This window comes from Odontesthes bonariensis, chromosome 9 (assembly GCF_027942865.1).
Source record: "Odontesthes bonariensis isolate fOdoBon6 chromosome 9, fOdoBon6.hap1, whole genome shotgun sequence".
Classification (NCBI taxonomy): domain Eukaryota; kingdom Metazoa; phylum Chordata; class Actinopteri; order Atheriniformes; family Atherinopsidae; genus Odontesthes; species Odontesthes bonariensis.
This window is the reverse complement of record NC_134514.1, coordinates 6,250,613-6,270,394: the sequence shown is the minus strand read 5'-3', so window position 1 is coordinate 6,270,394 and position 19,782 is coordinate 6,250,613. Positions and strand designations below refer to the sequence as shown.

The 19,782-nt window shown below is 42.2% G+C and overlaps 1 protein-coding gene across 1 annotated transcript in view; it reads right to left on the bottom strand.

Moving 5' to 3' along the window:
* Positions 1-19,285, bottom strand: part of LOC142388762 (LHFPL tetraspan subfamily member 6 protein) — a 46,159-nt gene extending 26,874 nt beyond the window's left edge. Inside the window, exons 1-2 of the mRNA XM_075474312.1 lie at positions 18,998-19,285; positions 17,606-18,122 (exon numbers count right to left, since the gene is read on the bottom strand). Of these exons, the coding sequence (XP_075330427.1) occupies positions 17,606-17,990 (385 nt within the window). The 5' untranslated portion in view covers positions 17,991-18,122; positions 18,998-19,285. The remainder of the gene's footprint in view (positions 1-17,605; positions 18,123-18,997) is intronic.
* Positions 19,286-19,782: the final 497 nt, after the last annotated feature.

Here is a 19,782-nt window from a genome sequence, read left to right as displayed (position 1 = left end):
TGCTTGAGCAACTTCCAAAACAATCTGGAGATTGATGTGATAGCACACAGCACAAACAGCCTGGGTAGTGAAGCTTCCTGTGTTATTTGCTCACTGTCACCTCAGCGTGCGAGCACGGTCACGCCTGCTTGTTGCCTCTGAGGAGGCTGGAGGCTCCCTGCAGGGAAAAGGGCCACATTCACTCATTTTTTTTTATCCATGCTGCTGACCAAGAGAGCGTGGGGGAACAGAAGGACCACTGGTGACCAGACGAAAGCTTCAGGGTTCAGCATCCCTCATAACTCTGCATATGCAAGCACAGCAGGACAAGCGTGAGGTCTCCGCTTGTGGCCTGTCTTTAAGACGAATGAGGCGGTGGCTGTGGGCCTGAGGACCCCGGGCTCCCTGTGGGTACCCCACTATCAGGCTGGTAGATTAGGTCTGGATGATAGCTGACATGCCACTGCAGAAAGCAAATGGATGGCAGAGAGTGGAGCGTTTATCTATGCCTCTGTGGCGCAGCCCACATTTGATTCACTGTTTGAAAAGTTTATAGCCATTCAGCAATATAAAGTATAAATATTTAGATATTACTGATCAATTAACATGTTATTCAATAAATAGAAGGTATAAATATAATCTCTTCATAATATAGTGATTAAAAATGGCAACAATCTCATTTTTATTAGCTGTATTTTGTCTTGTTTGGCTCCTTCAGTGGAAAAGGCTCGATCATGGAAGAACCAAATGTCATTTGTACTGTTTAGTCCATTAGTAGCATCATAATAATAGCAGATAATTCCCCCAAGTGTTTCATATAATCAGTGGGAGCCCACATTAGCAGCTGTTCAACTGACAGCCGCCCATTTTAAGCATGTTCACTTCACCAACCCCCACCTATTACTTCTCCCCTGAAGATATATACAGCCAACCACGTACATGCCAATGAATTACTGCTCTGCACACAGCACGCTGTCCTAGGTTATGTGGAGCTCAAGGTAACAAAGGGGTAATTATCACAGAGGGGGATGTCAGAAGATGAGGTGTTTAGCTAAGGTGTGAATGGGCCTCCTTAATTGCCAGACACATGGTGCAGGATCCATCATTTGGTGCATTTTTAAGACAAAAGGTCAATTGCAGGGTCCCATAGATCTAAATGCTGCATGTGAAGAATACAGATCAAGATGTCTGAAAATGGTCTGTTGGTAGCTCAGGAGAAGGATGTAGATCTCTTGTCATTGATCAATGAGGCTGTCACAAGCCTGGGAATGATTCCTGCTTGTGTCCATCTCCACCCTCCATTTTGCCTACAACTTTTATTCGCCTGCTGTGTGACTACCCACGGTGCTCGCCAAGGGGGTAGAGCGAGCTCAAAGCAACAAGGTTCAAAGCAGGGACACTATTGGGCTTACCGCTGACAGCTCAGAGCTTTGATCATGATTACAGATTGTTGTGGTTCAGAGCAGGTGTCTTTCTGACTCAGCACCACCCTGCTGAGAGCCCATCAATAAGCAGTGGGAAGAGTGACTGTTTGAACACTTTGCCTTAAGTGACAACAAACCTTAAAAATCTTTAAACCACTGATACCTCTGTACGCCGTGTCTTCTTTGAAAGATTGTTTTGTGCGGTTGCCTTCGAGAAAGAAGACGTTTGTAAAAACCCAAGGGAGCCTCTAACTACAACCCAGAAAGAAAAGTTTTGTTTTGTTTTTTATGAGGGAAATCACTGACAAGTTTTTAAGAACCGCGCCCCAGTTACTTTATCCCCTTTATGTATGTGTTCTGAAATGAATCCACACAGCTTCTGACGCTAGGCTTTACAGACAAACGTCAGTTTTCACCAATGACGACACAGACTGCCTACACTGGAAATCCATTGTAAAAACTCCACTGCCTTTCTCTTTTGAAGTTTGGCTGTATGTGTAGACCAAATGTGTCTCTTCAAAGTGAATGTACGCCGCCGGGGGAAATCTCCTCACGCCAGTAGCTGGCCAACAACTGCCAAGAGAAAAAGTGCTCAGCTCCTCTGAAGTCTTTCACATCGACTATCTCTAAAGCACAGAGAACAAAGCTGTGGATTGAGCAGTAACCACATTATTTGCCATCTTTCTCTGGCATGTGCTTTCTTTAGGTGGAATTGATAAAGAAGAGGTGGCACATTAAAATAAGCTGTCAGATTTCGTTGAGACCCTTTGGCATCTTTTAATTAAATCAAATGAAAATATTCCTATTAATACTTCACTTAGTTTGCAGGAGGCTTAATCATTTAAATAAAGTAAATATAAGGTTTTGGCTGCAGATATTTTGGACATTTTGATCCAATAGACAGATGGGAATCCATAGTTAAATAACTTAACTTTCATTAAAGGCAGCAGCTCTTGCTGTGCAGCCTCTTGAAAACATTTGTTAATCATTCAGGTAACATTTGCCAAGATCCACAATAGAATGCAGCTCATATCCAGGAGGACAGTTCCAGCACAGATCAGTAGCAAGTGAGTGCCTTTAATCTGTTCCTCCTCTGGTCTGACAGGGAAAATAATGTCTAACTCATCTCAACTGCATTGCCTGAAAGTAGACGCTAAATTATTGCAGAGCTCTGGACACAATGGAGGCTCCAGGACCTGATGCTGAGATAATATTGGACATTTGCTCTCCAAAAACCCAGCAGGGTATTACAGGGCCTCTGCACACCACATAGCTGCCGCTGCTTTTATCGACGTTTTGCTAGAGTCAGTTTACCAGATGTCTCTCAGAATAACCTTGACCGCAGTGCTGGGATATTCAGTGAAAACTACAAAGTGACTGATGTCAAACTTACCTGCCTATATTGTAGCCATCGCTGCCATCTTCCTCTGGAAAGCTTGTGCAGTTATAGAGGCAGAAAAAACAATGTTTCTGGGCCAGTTAACTGTGAGAGTATAGATATCAAGCAGGCAATCAAAACAGGACAACCTACGCTTTGTCCACTCCTCTGTGTGACTGACAGTTTACACTTTGTTATCAGCAGGACCGAACACCGGTGACTTCTCAGCCTCTAATATCTCTTTTTTTTTTTTTTGCACATGACGAGCTTTTCGACATCTGTCATGAGAGAGGCTGAGTGCTCAAACCCACTCTCTGGCCGGCCGCCCACTCTTTCTGCTTATCTTCAAATGTCAGGTGGTGAAGCGCATCACGGTCAGTCAGAAACATGTTGAGCAGAGCGGCTTTGGAGGATTTCACATCCTGATCCAGCGGCTCTCACAGAGACTCAGCGATGTTAGGAAAAATAACACCGACTTCTAACCTTACTATCCCTTTGTTGGAGCTGTTCGGACAGTTTCTGATTCAGAAGAAAATCACCTGAATTTGTTTTCATTTGAGCTGTGAAATAATCGTTTCAAATGTGTTCTTTATGCATGAAACACATTTAATTTTCAAAGCTGTTCTAACAATTTCCTTAGAAAGCTATGTCTTTGTTTTTCAAGCATTTATGGGATTACAAGAGAGACAGGAAGCAGAGCACTGGAAAAAAATCAAAGTCTTACCAAGTATATTTGTCTCATTTCTAGTCAAAATATCTCATTACACTTAATATAAGACACAACAAGTACCATTTCAGCCAGATATAGGGACTTGTTTGAAGACAATACATCTGGAATATCTTGTTAAAGGAAAAAGTCTTGAAAACAAATTGTTTTGAGTCACATATCATATGAAACAAGCTTTTTTTGAAGAGGTTTTTAAGCTAATTTCAAGATCACTTTTATCTCAAAAGTCCTAAATATCACATCTTATTTCAAGAAATCTTGACAAGCCGATTTTCACTAGTTCCATTGGCAGATTTATTTTGCTTATTTTTGGAGGGGCTTTTTTCCAGTGAGGGAAGCTGGAGGAGGAGCTACCTTGAGGGAAACGCCAACAAAGGACTGGTGTTAGAGTACCTCTTTGAGAACAGTCGTGATAGCGACACATTCAGTCACGATCGAGCATTAGCTGGCGGTGCAGAAGATAAGGAGATGTGAGGGATATCCCTGGCAGTACAGTTCAACTCCCAAGGGCTCGGCTCCACGTATAATCACTCTGTAATTGGAAATCTTACTTTCTGCTCCAGCTTAACAGGTGACATCCTTGTTTTTAGTTGTCCTTGTTAAAAGCCTTCTGCTTTACTTCCAATTTGCTCTTATGAGGGTGCTGGAGTTAGACAGAAAGCCCAGGCTATGATGGGGTTCATCATTTTTAATTTTGCACAGATGTGAGGTATTAGAACAGCTCAGACACTGCCAGAGTAAAATAAATGTGATCCTATTTTCACCTTTGAATGGATTTAGATTACTATTTCATGAGGCTTTATTCAAAATGAAAGGCACAACACAAAGCAGACGAATGGTGGCGGTCAGTATTTGCATTATCTTGGGGCTAAGATTGGTGTTTTTATTATGTCAGCAAGCCTATAAAGAGTGAAAATAACTTCTAATTAATCATTTCAATTCATCTGCGCCATCTCTTGCAAGAGACAGCAACTTATGAGCAAGCGCGAGAAATAGCTGGAATATGTGATTAATAAGCCCAGGGTTCAGCCTCGGTATGAATTTAAATCACACCCAGGAAAACTTCCTGCAATATTTTGATGTGACCAGAGCCAACTTGCCATGGCTGTGGGGAACACATTATGTTAGGCCTGAGAGAACAACACCAGGGGATTCACAATGGGCCAAACCCAGATACAGAGCAAAGAGCAAAGAGCTGGATCAAAGACTACCTTTGTCCCTCTGGAAAGGAGCTTAACTCTCAGCTTTCACTTTTACTTCAGTTTTCTGGGATATTTTGTTTTTATGCAAGAAAAAAGGGAAAATGCACGAGTGAAGCAAGCAGTAAGTGGAAATTCAAGAGAGAATACGTGACTAATAGTAGCAAAGTGCGTAAAAGTGGCAGGGTAAGAGTGTGCATTGACTGTCTTGGTAATGCTCTCTGGTCTTGTAACAGGTGAGGGAGGAGATAAGATATCAGCATCTGCCACCAACCAAGAGAATATTTGTGACCCAACTTGTCAAAGCAAGACTTTGGTTTAGCCTCTAATACAGAGATATTCATTGCGCGGCTCCTCAAGCTTTATTTGATGGCTCGCACTCGCATAGTAGCTTATAACAATATGGTAACAATACATTTTTTTCAAATAACATACAGCGAATACTGCACAGTATTAAGTATTTTTATTAAGTTTCGGTTTTTGTAGTATTAAAGGGGAACTCCGGGGCATTTGAAGCGCATTTCCATTGCTAGAGGTTGTCAAATACTGATAGTAGGACACAGACAGGTGCAAATCTGCGCTCCCTGTGTGGAGATCGCGCTGTTCGCTCAGCCTGTCATGCGAGGCTAATACGTGGTGGCTAGGGGCAAGCGCTAAACCTTCCACGTAAAACAACAACTTGCACACTGCAGAAACGTCACACCACTTTATAAACCATCCGACAATAAAGTCACAAGCCTTACCATCAAAACCAAATGCATGGTTCTCACATTACTGGCATGGGGACGTTACAAAACAACTTTATAAACAGCATGTCACTCACCGGCTGGTTGTACGCTCGCGCATGTGAAAGCCCAAAAGAGTCGATGGACGATAATCCCATATACAAAACAATTATCTTCTCTAGAAAAACTGCGTTCAAGTATTTAAAACATTAAAACAATATTACTGGGCATGTATTGTTGTAATGTTTTAAATACTTGAACGCAGTTTTTCTAGAGAAGATAATTGCTTTGTATATGGGATTATCGTCCATCGACTCTTTTGGGCTTTCACATGCGCGAGCCTACAACCAGCCGGTGAGTTACATGCTGTTTATAAAGTTGTTTTGTAACGTCCCCATGCCAGTAATGTGAGAACCATGCATATGGTTTTGATGGTAAGGCTTGTGACTTTATTGTCGGATGGTTTATAAAGTGGTGTGACGTTTCTGCAGTGTGCAAGTTGTTGTTTTACGTGGAAGGGTTAGCGCTTGCCCCTAGCCACCACGTATTAGCCTCGCATGACAGGCTGAGCGAACAGCGCGATCGCCACACAGGGAGCGCAGATTTGCACCTGTCTGTGTCCTACTATCAGTATTTGACAACCTCTAGCAATGGAAATGTGTTTCAAATGCCCCGGAGTTCTCCTTTAAGTATTTTTTTAAGTATTAATTAAGACTTAATGGTGTTTCCTAAAGGGGGCACTGTTAAACCTGGCAACGCAGCCCACTTAAACCACCGTCACACTTGACCTCAGTGCACGCTAGCTCCTTTAGCCAGCGTGAGATGCAGGCACAATGGATCGGTTTTTAATTAAAAAAGGGCAAAAACCAGCACAAAAACCATGCTCATCTTGAATGTCTCACTATGATTACAACAACAAACTACAAATACAACATGAAGAAAGTCGAGGACATGCACGCCAGCTTCCGCTCATCCCAGTATTAAGGTAAATGTGGTCTTAATTGAAAATGTATTGGCTGTGTTGTTTCTTTTTTTGTGGGATGTTTTAATATGTAGAAATGCATATTTGCAAAAGGGGACTTTAGTATGTTGTCGTAAAAGTGTCTCTTCCCTTGATTTTGCTCTGCCAATGTGGCTCTTGTGAAAAAAAATAATGAGTATCACTGCTCTAATACAACTTTATTTATAACAACAACTGCATCTGTACATTTCATAGAATTGCTTCCAAACACAGATATCTTCGTGCTGCCCTTCCACTGGGCTGTTTTTCCACAATAGTCTCATATATGGCCACCAGCTTGCTGGTCTTCATAAGCACATACAAATATGGGTACAGCAGTCCTTTGTCCTGTTTATAGCCTCGTCTAACTCTCCGAGAAGAAGCTTACTTTCTACATTCCAGAAACCTTGTGTTATGCTTACACAAGACTGTATTTTGGACTGAGAGCCTCAAAATACAAGCAGCCACTAAGTCATATGGTAAACTGAATGGGCGTCCCGTCTTGGGGCCTCTTATTCCAGAGCACTTTTGCAGCCTTTGTCTGTTAGCTGGATGGGATACGTGACTGACTTGGAGCTCTTTTGTGCTGGTTTTAGCTTATATCTTGCTGCTGGTGCTGAATTATTTTTTTCCTTTGCGTTCACCTAAAGGTCAGTCAACAAGGTGCCGTTTAACTGTTGAGGCTTAAAAACAATCTGCCAGAAGAGTAAAAATAGACTTTGGGAACAGAACGGTGGTGTGTGTTGCTTCTGAGTGTGAAGGCAACTTACAGTTTGACCTGTTTATCTTAAGCAAAAGACCCCAACCACTACAAGGCTCCAGGAATTTCTCCCCAATGTTGATCCTCTCTCCCGTCCGTCTCTGTGCCCCCCTGCTGCTGTGGAAACCAGATCCTCTGGGAAAAGCCCACCCAACTTCTGCTGACCAGCTGGAATGAGAGCCTGGGAAGTAAAGAAAAAACTAACTTCCACCCAAACACTAAAAAAACTCCCCCGGACTACAGGAGTACACCCAGGAGCCACAAAATGGTGACTGCACTCCATCTCGGGGATGCACACTTTGTTTTCTCCCTGAGACATAATTTCATGCAACACACTTGCCAAGTTGTCACTTTATGGTAATAACGAGAGTGACATTTTGCTTATTACTACACCAAGGTGCCTTTTTGATGGATTTTTTTCTTCAGGGTTTTAAAAAAAGCCACCAATGCACATTTTCCTCTTTCTAAATCATCCTGATTTGTATTGATCACTAAACGCACCAACACTTAGTCTCTCGTGGGGGCTGTCTGTCCTAATTTACACGAGCTGAATTTGTGATGAAAAAATCCTTGACTCTGTTATCATTCAAATCGCATACTAAAGTTAGTCAGTTGAAAACCACTAGCTTTACATTTGCAGGAGGGTTGGGTGGTTGGCAACAGAATACATTTACCCTAAATTCCCAACATTCCTTAAGGCAGACAGGAAAGGCAGACTCAGGCCTCAGCAGACAGCCATTAATACACTCAACCACATGCAGATCTATCTATAACTCGCTCGAAAACGCAAACAGACACAAGAAGCAACAAATTCACATTTGAAAATAGTGCATGTCGCTTTCGTGGACAAAACTCCCGTCTCCAGGTCGTGGCAGTGCAGCGGCCTGCCCCTCTCAGACAAATGCCTGAGCACAGGTGACTCACATCCACCTCCTATCTGATCTCCAGCTGCCTTTCATGCCTTCCTCACCTGTCCACAGTGTCGAGCAGCAAGCTGACAAGTGTTTGAGTGACCTCTCCCTCGGCTGTAAACTGATCTAATTCTCCCTGAGACAGAGGCAGCTCACACATTACCATGAAGGCTGACTCCCCATGCGGCTCTTAATGCTAGTCATGGCCTTTTAGGAATAAGATGCAGGAGATTTTTTCGTCACCGTGAGCAAAATTTAATGAGACATTCACAAGTTTAAAGACAAAATGACTCACTCCTACATGGGTGCTTGGGATGCCTGGAAGTTTGAAACCAAAAGAAAGCATGTATCAGCAGTTTTTGGGGAAATAAATGAATTCCTTCAGCTAATATAGACGTCTCTATTCTATGCAGCTCTTTTAGCTGTGGATCTGCCTCCATGCATCCAACCCATATTCTATTTTCTCACTCCCCTGCTATTTGACCTACCAGAAGGCATTACAAAAGAAGTATTGACCCCACATTCCCCTCACTAGGAAGAAGAGGATAATTAACTGTAGTGTTAGAGGCACGGTGCAGCTGAGGCTGTAAAACAGGGAATGAATACTGAGCAAGCTACTTTATCCCACAGGGCTGAGAGCCAATCCATATTTATACATTTATTCAGCCAACTTATGGCATCTGACTCCCTTAGAGATATCTAACAGGCCAAATGTGGGCTGCTCCATCATCCTCTTTATCACTTACTGGTCACAACATGTGGTGATGAGGTACATTTTCTTTCCCTTGTTGTTTCCACTATTTGCATCGCTCTTGAAATGAGTTTGCTCTTGTACCTGTACGCGACTAAAACATTACTCACTGTTGGTGGAGGCTGGAGCAGTGCCATGAAACATGCCCTCCGCAATGTGTGTCACCCGCGATACAGAGGAGCGGCGCCTCAGCCATCTGTTAAGCATCTGTCTGGGTGGGGAGTCATCCAATTGCACATATTCACTTTTATAGGTGTCGTGGCACATACGTGACATGTGTTGACAACTACTTTTATGTCTGCTTCGCCCTTTTTGTTGAAGCTGAGGACAAAAACCCAAAAAACAGTCTTTTCACAAAGTCACTGATGAGTTTCTTTAGTTCTGGACAGCAAATGATTATCATATGTGTGAAATCAAACATAAGGTAGTTGTGTCTAAAGAAAGTGAAGTTGTTCAGACACCATATTGTATTTTTGATTGCTCTGAGTGCACATTTAGTATGCACAGACCCTGAATTCTAACTTCAGGATATTTTCTAAACATGGAGAAGCAGCATTTAGCTGTTATGCTGCAAATAAGTGGAACAAACTGCCAGTGGAGATTAAACTTTCACCAAATGGAGACATAAAAACATTTCTTTTCTCATGTGTCTATGCATGAAATCTGCACGATATCTTTTAACTTATCTGGACTGTTGCTTTTTTTTAAATTCATTTAAATTATTTTATTTTGTTTCTCTTTATATTCTTTTATGTATTTTTAATGCTTCTTACACTCCCTGCTGCAATGATTTTATTTCATGTGAAGCACTTTGAACTGTTTTGTACCTGAAATGTGCTATACAAATACATTTGATTTGATTTGATGATTTCTGTGCTCAAACTGTAGGGTTCGACTCATATCACATCTTAGTCCATTTCTGCTCCTAAACCAAATGCTGACCACTTCAGTTCACTGCAAGTTGAATTAATGCCTTTCGCTTATTTTAAAACGAAACATATCTTTATTATCAACACAGTAACATTTGAAACCAGCTGCATTTGACCCCAAAAAAATCCGTCCCGAGCAGAATGTATTTGGAAATATTATCATTATCATTTGTTTAGTTTAATAAATTGGCCAAAATTTGGCCAGTGATCAGATTTCGACCTAATACCACCTTGTTAATCAACAGGTCTTGCATTCAAAACTAAGAACATGTCCATCAGTATCGCTTCAATCCAAGTTTTTGGTGTTAATAAATCCACATTAGCATGATTACAGACTAAACACGGACAGTGAAGTTGTAAAGCACAGTAGCTGTGATCATTTAAGCACACTGCCTTTGTCCAAGATGTTTTCCTACTGTACACAAAATATGTCTGAGTAACAGCATCCAGTCAGTCAGACATTGGTCACTAACGTGTTAACAGCAACGCAGTGTACACAGTGTTTTTCATTTCTGTGGGACTGGACAATACATCAAGTGAGATATAATGCTCAAAGTTTACTTGTACCAAGATGTAATGGTTGAGATGTTACAGGTTAAGCACATGTGTAAGATATAATGGGAGTAGATAGAAGTTGCTGAATATATTGCTTTAGGCTTATTGAACAGTTGAGATTCTAAAGAACTTCGATCGGTTTGTTACTCTCAAGGGTTCAGTTGTTATCAGCGTGAGGAAAACGTTATCTTCCACTGCTCCTGGGTTCAAAGCACAGCCCAACCCCAAACACTGTAAATGAATGCAGGTCACATGTGTGATGTGTTAAAAGCAATACGGAAATTATACCAGGTGAAGCCATAGCTTTTTCAAACATAAATACCAAAGAGTTTCTCATTTTTATCGAAAAGAGAGTCTGACACTCTGCTGCTGTCAGACTCAGGAAAAGCATTTCTGAAAAGGGGCTTAATTCCCACTGACTAACTTATTATTCAGCCTATAAAATTTTAGGAAACAGTCTCATGTCCGTTTTCTAAAGGCCACAGTCAAATGACTTGCTTTGTCCAACTAACAAGCTAAACAATGTTAATCTTAAAAACACTTCAAACAAAAATAAGAAAGAAACAGTGCTTTGGGCAGCTGGAACACAATGTTTGATATTCTGCCAAGTGAATTCCTCATAGAACAATAATGAAAAAGCTGTTCGTAAATCAGCAAATCGTTTAATGAAATAATGGTTTAATAACTACCAAAATGAATCCATTCTGCTCGACTATCAGCCCCCTCTGTTCTTTGTTTTTACAGCTGCATTAATGCCAGACACGGTTGCAGACACACCAAACACATTTTCTGGAACAGTTTTGTTCCCAGTGACAAAAAAAAAAAAAAAAAACTGGATATGCAGCACGCCTGCTGCTATACCAGCAAAAACAATGACTTAACAGAGGGGTAGGCTGTAATAACCCTTCTGTCTATCCTTTGGTTCCCCAGACTTCCTGTTTGACAGAACTAAATCCCCGCTGATGCTGGGCTTTCCGCCCTTTTCTCCAATTCTGTCTCTACCGTTTATTTTTATTGTTTTACATCGGATCGATCTTTCTGGCTGAACCCAAGTCCACTCTTTGGGTCACTTGGTTCTGGCCTCGTGGTTTTATTCCTGCTTGCAGCACACTGCATTGAGTAGAACGAGTATAAGCTGAGGGGAAGAGATGGAGGAGAAGAGGAGAAAGATGCAGATGGTGATTACACTGGAAAAATCACTAGTTCCATTGGCAGTTTTTTTGCTTATTTCAAGCAAAAACGTCTTGTATTTGTTGTTTTTTTACTTAGTTTTGGAGGGGCATTTTTTCCAGTATAAGAAGCTAAATTTGGGGAAAGTTGAAACAAGCTTAAAGAAAAGAGTCAAAGACTGAGAGAAGCGGAGATGAAAAAAAGTAGGAGGGGGTTCATCCAGAGAAAGAGGATAGACTTGAACGCTGGGGAAAATAGACTGTTTCTGGCCACAGGCTACGTTTCACAGCTCTCTGACTCCAAACATCCTTGCGGTCGTGTTGGTGGGGGGTTTCAGGGAACTGTATTATGAGAAAAAAATTGCTGCTGGGCTGAATGAGCGTATTACAGTGCAAGAGTGGTCTGTACTTTAGGTGATCAATCAACCCAGAGGAAGAGGCATCCACTTTATAACCATTAGAATCCGGAAATGTAAGCGATGAAGAGCAGGAAAGTGTTCTGAACACCATTACGCAAGGCTTTTGTCCACATTAAAAACAAATCTTGGCTTTCTTCTCTTAAACATATGAGCCACTGTAATCTCATTAGTTTTATGCAATGCCTTCATGACAGATGAGATAGCGCAGTTCATCATCCTCCCACCAAAGTGGCAGGTCTATGACGAGGAAGGAATACAGATAAGTTATGGACGTAAACGGAGCACGTGACATGTCAGGAAATATCTCCTCACCGCTCCGGAAACGTCCTGTGAAATGACACCATTAAACAATGAGTGTCATGTGACACCATTCCAGGCGGAAAGATGAGCTCCTCGTCCTGAAGCCTTCTTCATATAGATGCCGTTTCATTATGTTGTGCCTCTTGATAATAAGTGCTGGTGTTAGAGGGGAGTGGAAGCACACATTCTGGGACTGGGTGGGTTCCAGCTGGCAGGAGCTCACAAAGCTGACACAAGGACAAAGCTCCTGGCTGCGCTGCTATGACTCTGAAACAGGACAACACAAGACTATGCCAAATTGCCCTTGGCAACATTATAGATGCAATAAATGCCATCCGTCTGTAATTCATCTACATGTCTTTATATTCATCACTCATGTTTATGCCCTTGATGTACCCTTTGAGCCGCAGAGGTGGTGCAGACAGATGTGGTGAAGTTAATTTCATCTGGCCTCAGTAGCACATGACCAGATTACTGTATTATTTGTTGTGTGTGATAGGTCACCTCTGTGGGGAAAAGCAGAGCTACTAAAGGAAGTAGTGCGCTTAAATTGGTGACTTAAAGTTAACTGAAATCAAGAGTATTTCACTTAAATGCTCTGAGCAGCTCGGTTAATTTACTGACATGCCACAGCAGTGTGGGCAAATGAGTAGCTGGCACAGCGGCGTGAACTCAACCAACCAACCACAAAACGAAATGGAGAAGCTTTCCCAGAAGGCAACACAGCCAATTATTTGATATTTCAGTTCAACTGCTTCAGCGGAGGCTGTGCAGGATGTATTCAACCAGAGCTGCCAACAAGTCTGTGCAAATTGTGAAGGCAAGAGCCAGAATGTCACAGACTGTTTCCCCCCACAAACAGGTCCTCTTGTTCCGAAAAACCAGCACAATATGGTTTAATTAACTTCTATCAAGTTCTGTGTTTTGTTTTCAGTCTATTTGAAACTTCAGCAGTTCGACTTTCAAGAAATAAAAAAAAAAGAAAAACCAAGCTTTGAAAGTTATGTTTAGCTTATCGCTGAGTTGTCATTTCACTCTCAAAGAGCTCACAGGGGAGGATTAAAATCTTTCTGATCTCATTTCATCAAAGAACTGTTGGAGCTCTCCACTAATATTTAATGTAATAGACATTAAACGTCTCAAATCAATAATTAATACTCATCCCACAGTGTATTTCTCTCCACACACTGTAAACACGTCTCTATACTTCACTCAACAATGACAGACGAAATTACTTCCCTGCTGTCCACCGCCGGTGTCAAGCTATTTCAGACGTGTCTTACGTCCCCGGGGGACACGGTACCTGATAAGTCTGCACCTCCTCTGAAACAGCAGCTGCTCAGTTAGCCCTCTGTGTGTACCCCACAGACCGTCTCAACAAACTCCCAGAAAAAAGCTGAGTGCGGCCGCCATGCATCATTGTGTTTGTCTTGTTATTTCACCTTCAGTTCCGAGGACTCAGCAGTTCAAAATCTCCTCAATGAAATATAGCTTACACCCTCCGGCTTTGAGCAGCCATATCACCTGACATTTTTATCAAGAGCCTAAATGATTTCAGCCATGCTGACATTCTCTGTAGGTCAAAATAAATATTTTAAGAGATTTCAGGCACGTTTTGGAACAATGTCTTTACGCTGCTTCTCCTAATGTGCCCACTAATGTTCAACTGACCTTTACCTTTTGGATCAAAACAGTTTTGCGTGATGGACTAAAGGGCGACACATTTCTGTGACATGAACTAGGTCTCCTTTTGCAGTTCATGGTTATTAAATAAACAGAAACAAGCTACTTATGTGTATCTGAATTCTTAATATTTTCTATTTTGTGTATTTTTCTACAACAAAGTCACATGAAATGCTGCCGTTCATCTGCTGGTAGAAACAGATCCCTTTGTCTGCATTTATACTCCACAGAAAAATGAAACTGATCAGTCCGGATTCATATCAGGTGTAATGGAAAAACAGGTCACACCTCGGTCTTATTTTACTGCCATTTTTAAAGTGCGATTTCATTTTTAAGCTATTCTTGGCTTTGGCATCTGGTTATATCACAAGTCCACCATATTAATCCCTTAAAGCCAGTCACACAGAGAGTGAATAAAACTGTCTCGGGCAAGATTTTGAGATCTGAGACAAAACTCTGAGGTTGGAGCCAATTCAGACCACATGGCGGTCACTGAAATCTCTGCATTCAGTCGGGTCTGACACGTAGCCTCGACTGGGGGATTCAGTACTTTCAGACAGCTGCAGATATCAAACATATTTGAAGTTCTTTCATTCAAAATCGGCAGCACTTTTGCAGTGTGAGAATGATTAATAAAGCAGATTATGAGAACAATGAGCAGAAAAGCTGAAATGGGTTGGAGGAAAATCTATCAGAAAAGAATCAACATAATGGAGAAAAACTTTCATCCATAATATCTAAACTGTACATAGCAATAGCATCAAATAGTACGCAGTCTAGTTAGAGCTTTCCTTAAGGGCATTTATAACTCCCCTCCGGAACATCCATAAACACATCAATTTTTGTAAAAAAACTCCTTCCTCAGAGTATGGCATCTGGCCCTTATTGTCTCCTCATCACAACTAAGTTTGCACAAAGTCTAACAACATTGATCGAGACCATTTTTTCAAGCCAAGACTCAACAACAGATTAGTTTCAGATATAATCCTGTAAATTTTCACCTCAGATCAGGTGTCTCAGCTTAAGAAGCCGCTGCCAATTAAATAGTTTTTGTTATAAAAGGGGTATCCTAAAAGCCTCAGGCTCCCAGCGCTATCCTCCATGTTTAATTGTTGATATCCGTTCACACGAGCTGTCAGATGTTACAGCAACTGTAATGCAATCTGAGAGTGAGATGTCAAAACACCAAAATGTAAACCCCAATGTATTGGCAGGTTATTTGTCTTTGGACAAAAACTAAGTTTGAAAAAAGGCCCACAGAGTGTCTAAATCGTTCAATAGCTCTCTTCCTGCTGTGCGTAGTTGCTTGAGGCAACTAAACAGACAAGGCAAGACACTGCAGGAGTGGAGAGGGAGTCTGAACCGCTCATCTGTGCCACAGTTGTTTGTGCCTGCAAGGCTATACGACCAAGACAAGGAGCTCAGACAAAAGGCGGTTGTTTAATACTGTATAAGAGGCATGAAGCAGTTTCAAACTGAGACTCAAACTGCTGCCATTACCAATTAAAAAGCTGTGGTGCAACGCTGCTTATTGGGAACTGGGAGCAGAACGGCAATACAGAGCAACACCTTCAACAGCAATAGTTACTGTGACAAGTTTTTCTGTCAGGGAAGCAGCCGAGGAGACAAAGCGTTGATAAGTTCTAATCGCTTTCACGGGAGTGAGATAGAGGAGAAGAAGATGTGAAGTTGATGTGTTTCATTTGCGACAACCCGCGGGCAAAAAGCTCTTCATCAGCGGCCTCCAACAGGATCAGAGAAAACAAGACGGGAGCATGCCACCGTAATCAGACAGTAAACCACGAGGCTCACCTCAGCGTTGCTGCTCATCACATTTACTTCCTCTCCCCGTTCCTGCTAATCACTGAGATCTGATCAAACACTGCAGCCTCCACGCCAGCTGTTTGCCCGCAGATCTCTATTTCTCTGCCAGATTCTCACTTCATAAGAAGTGAATGATTGCAGGCACATTTGCGTCCTCTCTTTAAACTTCCCCTGCCTCCCTGGATATTTGGACACTTTCCAAGTGACAGAAGACAATAAATGCAACAGCCTACTGAGCTCCTCAGTTGTGTCACTTCCAGTTAGCCTTTCTGTGACATCTCTGCCCTTTAGCTCGCTGACATTGAAGATGAAACGATCTGAGACACAGTCTCTTGTATTATATGCTGTCTCTCTTCACTCTCCAGCCATCTAAATTCATGCATGTCTGGATTTGTGAGTCTGCAAAGGGAGAATTTGCGAGAAAGACAGACAGGATTTTTTTAATCCTATAACCAAAAATAGCAGCTGGTGTATCACTGTGTATGTTTGTGGTAGTTGTGAGCTTAAAAAGAGTTCTCCTTATATAAAGTGCAGAATTCTCTGTAACCCAACTAGCTTTTACCTTAATCCTCCTCCATAATGTACATCATTAATACTGATGTTCCTAAGAAGCTAAGCCTTTTAGAATTAGGGCATGTAGTGTTGTGGTGGTCCTCTGTAGATTTATCCCCCAAGAAAACCTAGCAGCTACATCAAATCTGCTTGCAACCTGCTACTCTGTCACATCACATTTTAAATCCAAACTGAAGTGATGGGGATTGTGAACAGCGGAGTGGTAAGCCACAGTATGCGAGCAAACATTTTTTTGTGCAAATGAGAGGGCTGGAGCACCACAGCTTCTTAAACTGGGGCGAAGGAAATTTGCAGCTTCAGTGGGAGCCTTCCCTCAGACCTCACGTCATGAGAGCACACATGTGCAAGACCATCAGTACACATAAACAAATCTTGTGCTGGGATAATTTACTGCAAACAAACGAACAAGCAGAAATAACGACGCTTTCTGCAGCGCAGACAGGACTCTGCTGAAAGGATCAGCATGGGTTTCTTTTCAACTCTCAGGGCCACATTCTGTTTTGAGCTCATAGCGGAATTTGAGCTCATTTGTACCCCTGATTATTTTCCATGACTTCACTTACGTACAAGCAAAAGTTATGAACTGATGCCAAATGTCTACTTCACAAAAAAAGAGAGGGAAGGGGAAATTATTGGTCACGGTAAAACACAGGAAAGTATTAAAACTCAGCCCTGCTTTTAAGATTTTTTTCTATAGCAGATTATATGTTCTACCATTTTTACAAAATGAAAGCATATTCCAGGTCTTTGCAAAAAGAACCAAAGCCGTGCACACCCAAAAGCAGCGCAAAATGTTGCAAACACCGACATTCCAACAATCCAGCATGACGGGCGACTGGAGTGTTGCTTTAAACTTTAAGAATGTATTAAAAAATGGAAAAAGACTCAACTTTGCGACTAACATTTTACTGGGAGACTTTTAATTTCCTGTGCTGCAGAGTATCTAAGGAAACCACAGCTGTTCTGGGCAGACAGCAGGACCGTTGGCCAAGAAAAGTATCCATGTCTCCTCACCAAAATGATTTTCTTATGTTTCTTTTTAATATGACTTTGAAAAAAGAAGTTGGTAAGAAGTCAAAACAGCCATTAAAACCTTTATCATTCCAACAATCGTCTGTGTTGTGATTTCTAAAGAAGTTGGATGTTTTTTTTTTATAATACTAGCCATTATGAAGAGTGAGCTGACTGTTAGAAAATTGCAAAAAACACATTGCCTCAATCCCACCAGAGCTACCCAGCGTCCACAGTGTAAGGGTGGGCTCCCAGGCTCTAACACACACTAAACATCGGTGGGCTCACCTCCGACAAACTGGATCCCGCCAGCCACCCGACCAATCGTACGTGAGATGAGGTCAGAGATGCAGCAGCCCATGAGAGCTGTGAGCGCCACCAGAAGGAGGAGGCCACAACCCACGCCTGTCACCACCGTGCAAATCCTCCACGCCACGCTCGGGATGCCCTGGAAGGAGGCGTAGCGTCCACACTGCTCCAGCATCACTGTGATCTGCTTCTCCTCGTCCCGCACCGGGTACGAGCAGCGCCGAAATGTACCAAAGGACACTGGCTTGTCCATCTGCGTTCCCAGCAGCCAGTAGGGCATGAAGAAGCCAACACAAGAGGCGGCAGCACAGAGTAGGGACAGCAGGGTCCAGATAACACCTGCACACGTCAGGCTAGACGCCATCGCAAACAGTCTCCAAATGGTTCACACAGTAACTGAACGGACAGCAGTTAGATGAGCAGTTGCTGTGTTGCTGGGAACCTCGCAGTGAGCATTTAACACTTCAGTCTTCACCTTCTCAGCGACTGCGGGTCCCTGTCAGGAGGAAGAGAAACACCCACATTAACACATGCATCTTCTGTGGCTTTTAAAATAACAAGAAAGTCAGCTAAAAACAAACAGAAATGTATTTCTCACTCATTATAAATACAGAATGACCAAATGATAACAAAAAAAGCAAGAAAGAGGGCAGAATTTCTAATTAACAGACCTCCATTTATCGCTTAATCATATTTTGTGTGTAATTGTTGATTAAATTGGTCTATTCATAGTCCTCCCCTGAAAGATAGTCAGAAACTAACAGAAACAGATGTGGCCATATAATCCACACACTTATTCTGAATAAATAAAAGATAATTAAGATTTAATCAGTAGTAAACAAAAACCAACGTTTTATGAGCTGAATACTTTGCATCCTCTCTCTTTACTCCAGGCTCGCCTCTATAAGCAGTTAATGGCTAAATAAAGATTAAAATAAATCACTTATTTGTTATTTTGTTCTCAATAAGGAGCACGTTGAGATATGCTCTAAAACACCTTCACGCATCCCAACAGGTAGCCGTAATTAGAATATCTGTAATAAAGCATAATTCGTCTCTTCTTTGAAAATAACGATAACCTGTCGACAAAAAAAAAAACAGCAGAATCATTCATATGATAAACTGGAATTACATAACTCGCACACACGGCACGGCAAAACTTCTACCTACGCGTTTTAAGAGTTGTTAATTAACAACGAGCCGCACTAACGGGGAGTGATCAGGGAGCTGAGGAAACATTCTTCAGTTCCCCGCATGAGCTGCCACTTCTGCGGGAACAGGCAGTGATCTGTCTTTAGGGGTGACCTCAACAAGCACACTATACCATCGCAGTGCTAAAAAAAATAATAATAATGAGGGGGGAAATCTTACATGCTTCCGAAATAAGGTGCGCTGGGTTGTACACTGAGAGGTCGTTCCCATCTGTGGGCTCCAGCTGTGTCGGGTCTCAAAGCAAACTTTTCTCCAGTCGAGAAAAAAAAAGGAGAAAAGAGACACGACAGATCTAAGAGTGGGTATCCAAAAAAAAAAAAAGTGACTACAGTATCTGAACACTAATCGCTGCTTTCTCGTCAATATATCTAACCAAGTCGAGGATCAATGAGTCACTCCTGCGCGGTGCAGACGAACGGCGCTCTCTGACCGGACTCCCGATTTCACATTCCTGCTCAGAGGGAGGGAGGAGGTGAGGAGGGAGGAGAGAGGAGGGAGGAGGGAGGAGGGAGGAGGGAGGAGGGAGGAGGGAGGAGGTGAGGAGGGAGGAGGCGAGGAGGCGAGTCCATGAAACAGTGCTGGGAGGAGACCATCAATCACACAAATCCCTACCCAGCGGCTGGGTTTACCGCTGCCGCTCCTATCATTCCTGCATGCTGCTGGTGCAATCACGGATGACTCAAAAATCGAAAAATGGCTTCAGTACATGTAACTAAATAGTGTTTGGCATTAATAGCGGTTCAGGGACCTTAACTTTAGCTTTGCTTTATGGAGCGACTTCAAAGGCAATTTCATGTCAGTTTAAACTTCCTTTATGCTCCCGTTGTACAGTCTCTGTGTTTGTCTAAGCCGGAGATAATATTCCATCATTTGCCTTCCTTCGCTCCCAAATGTAATAAGTCCGACAGAGTCTGTTGACATTTAGACACTTTAATTAAAGTCTT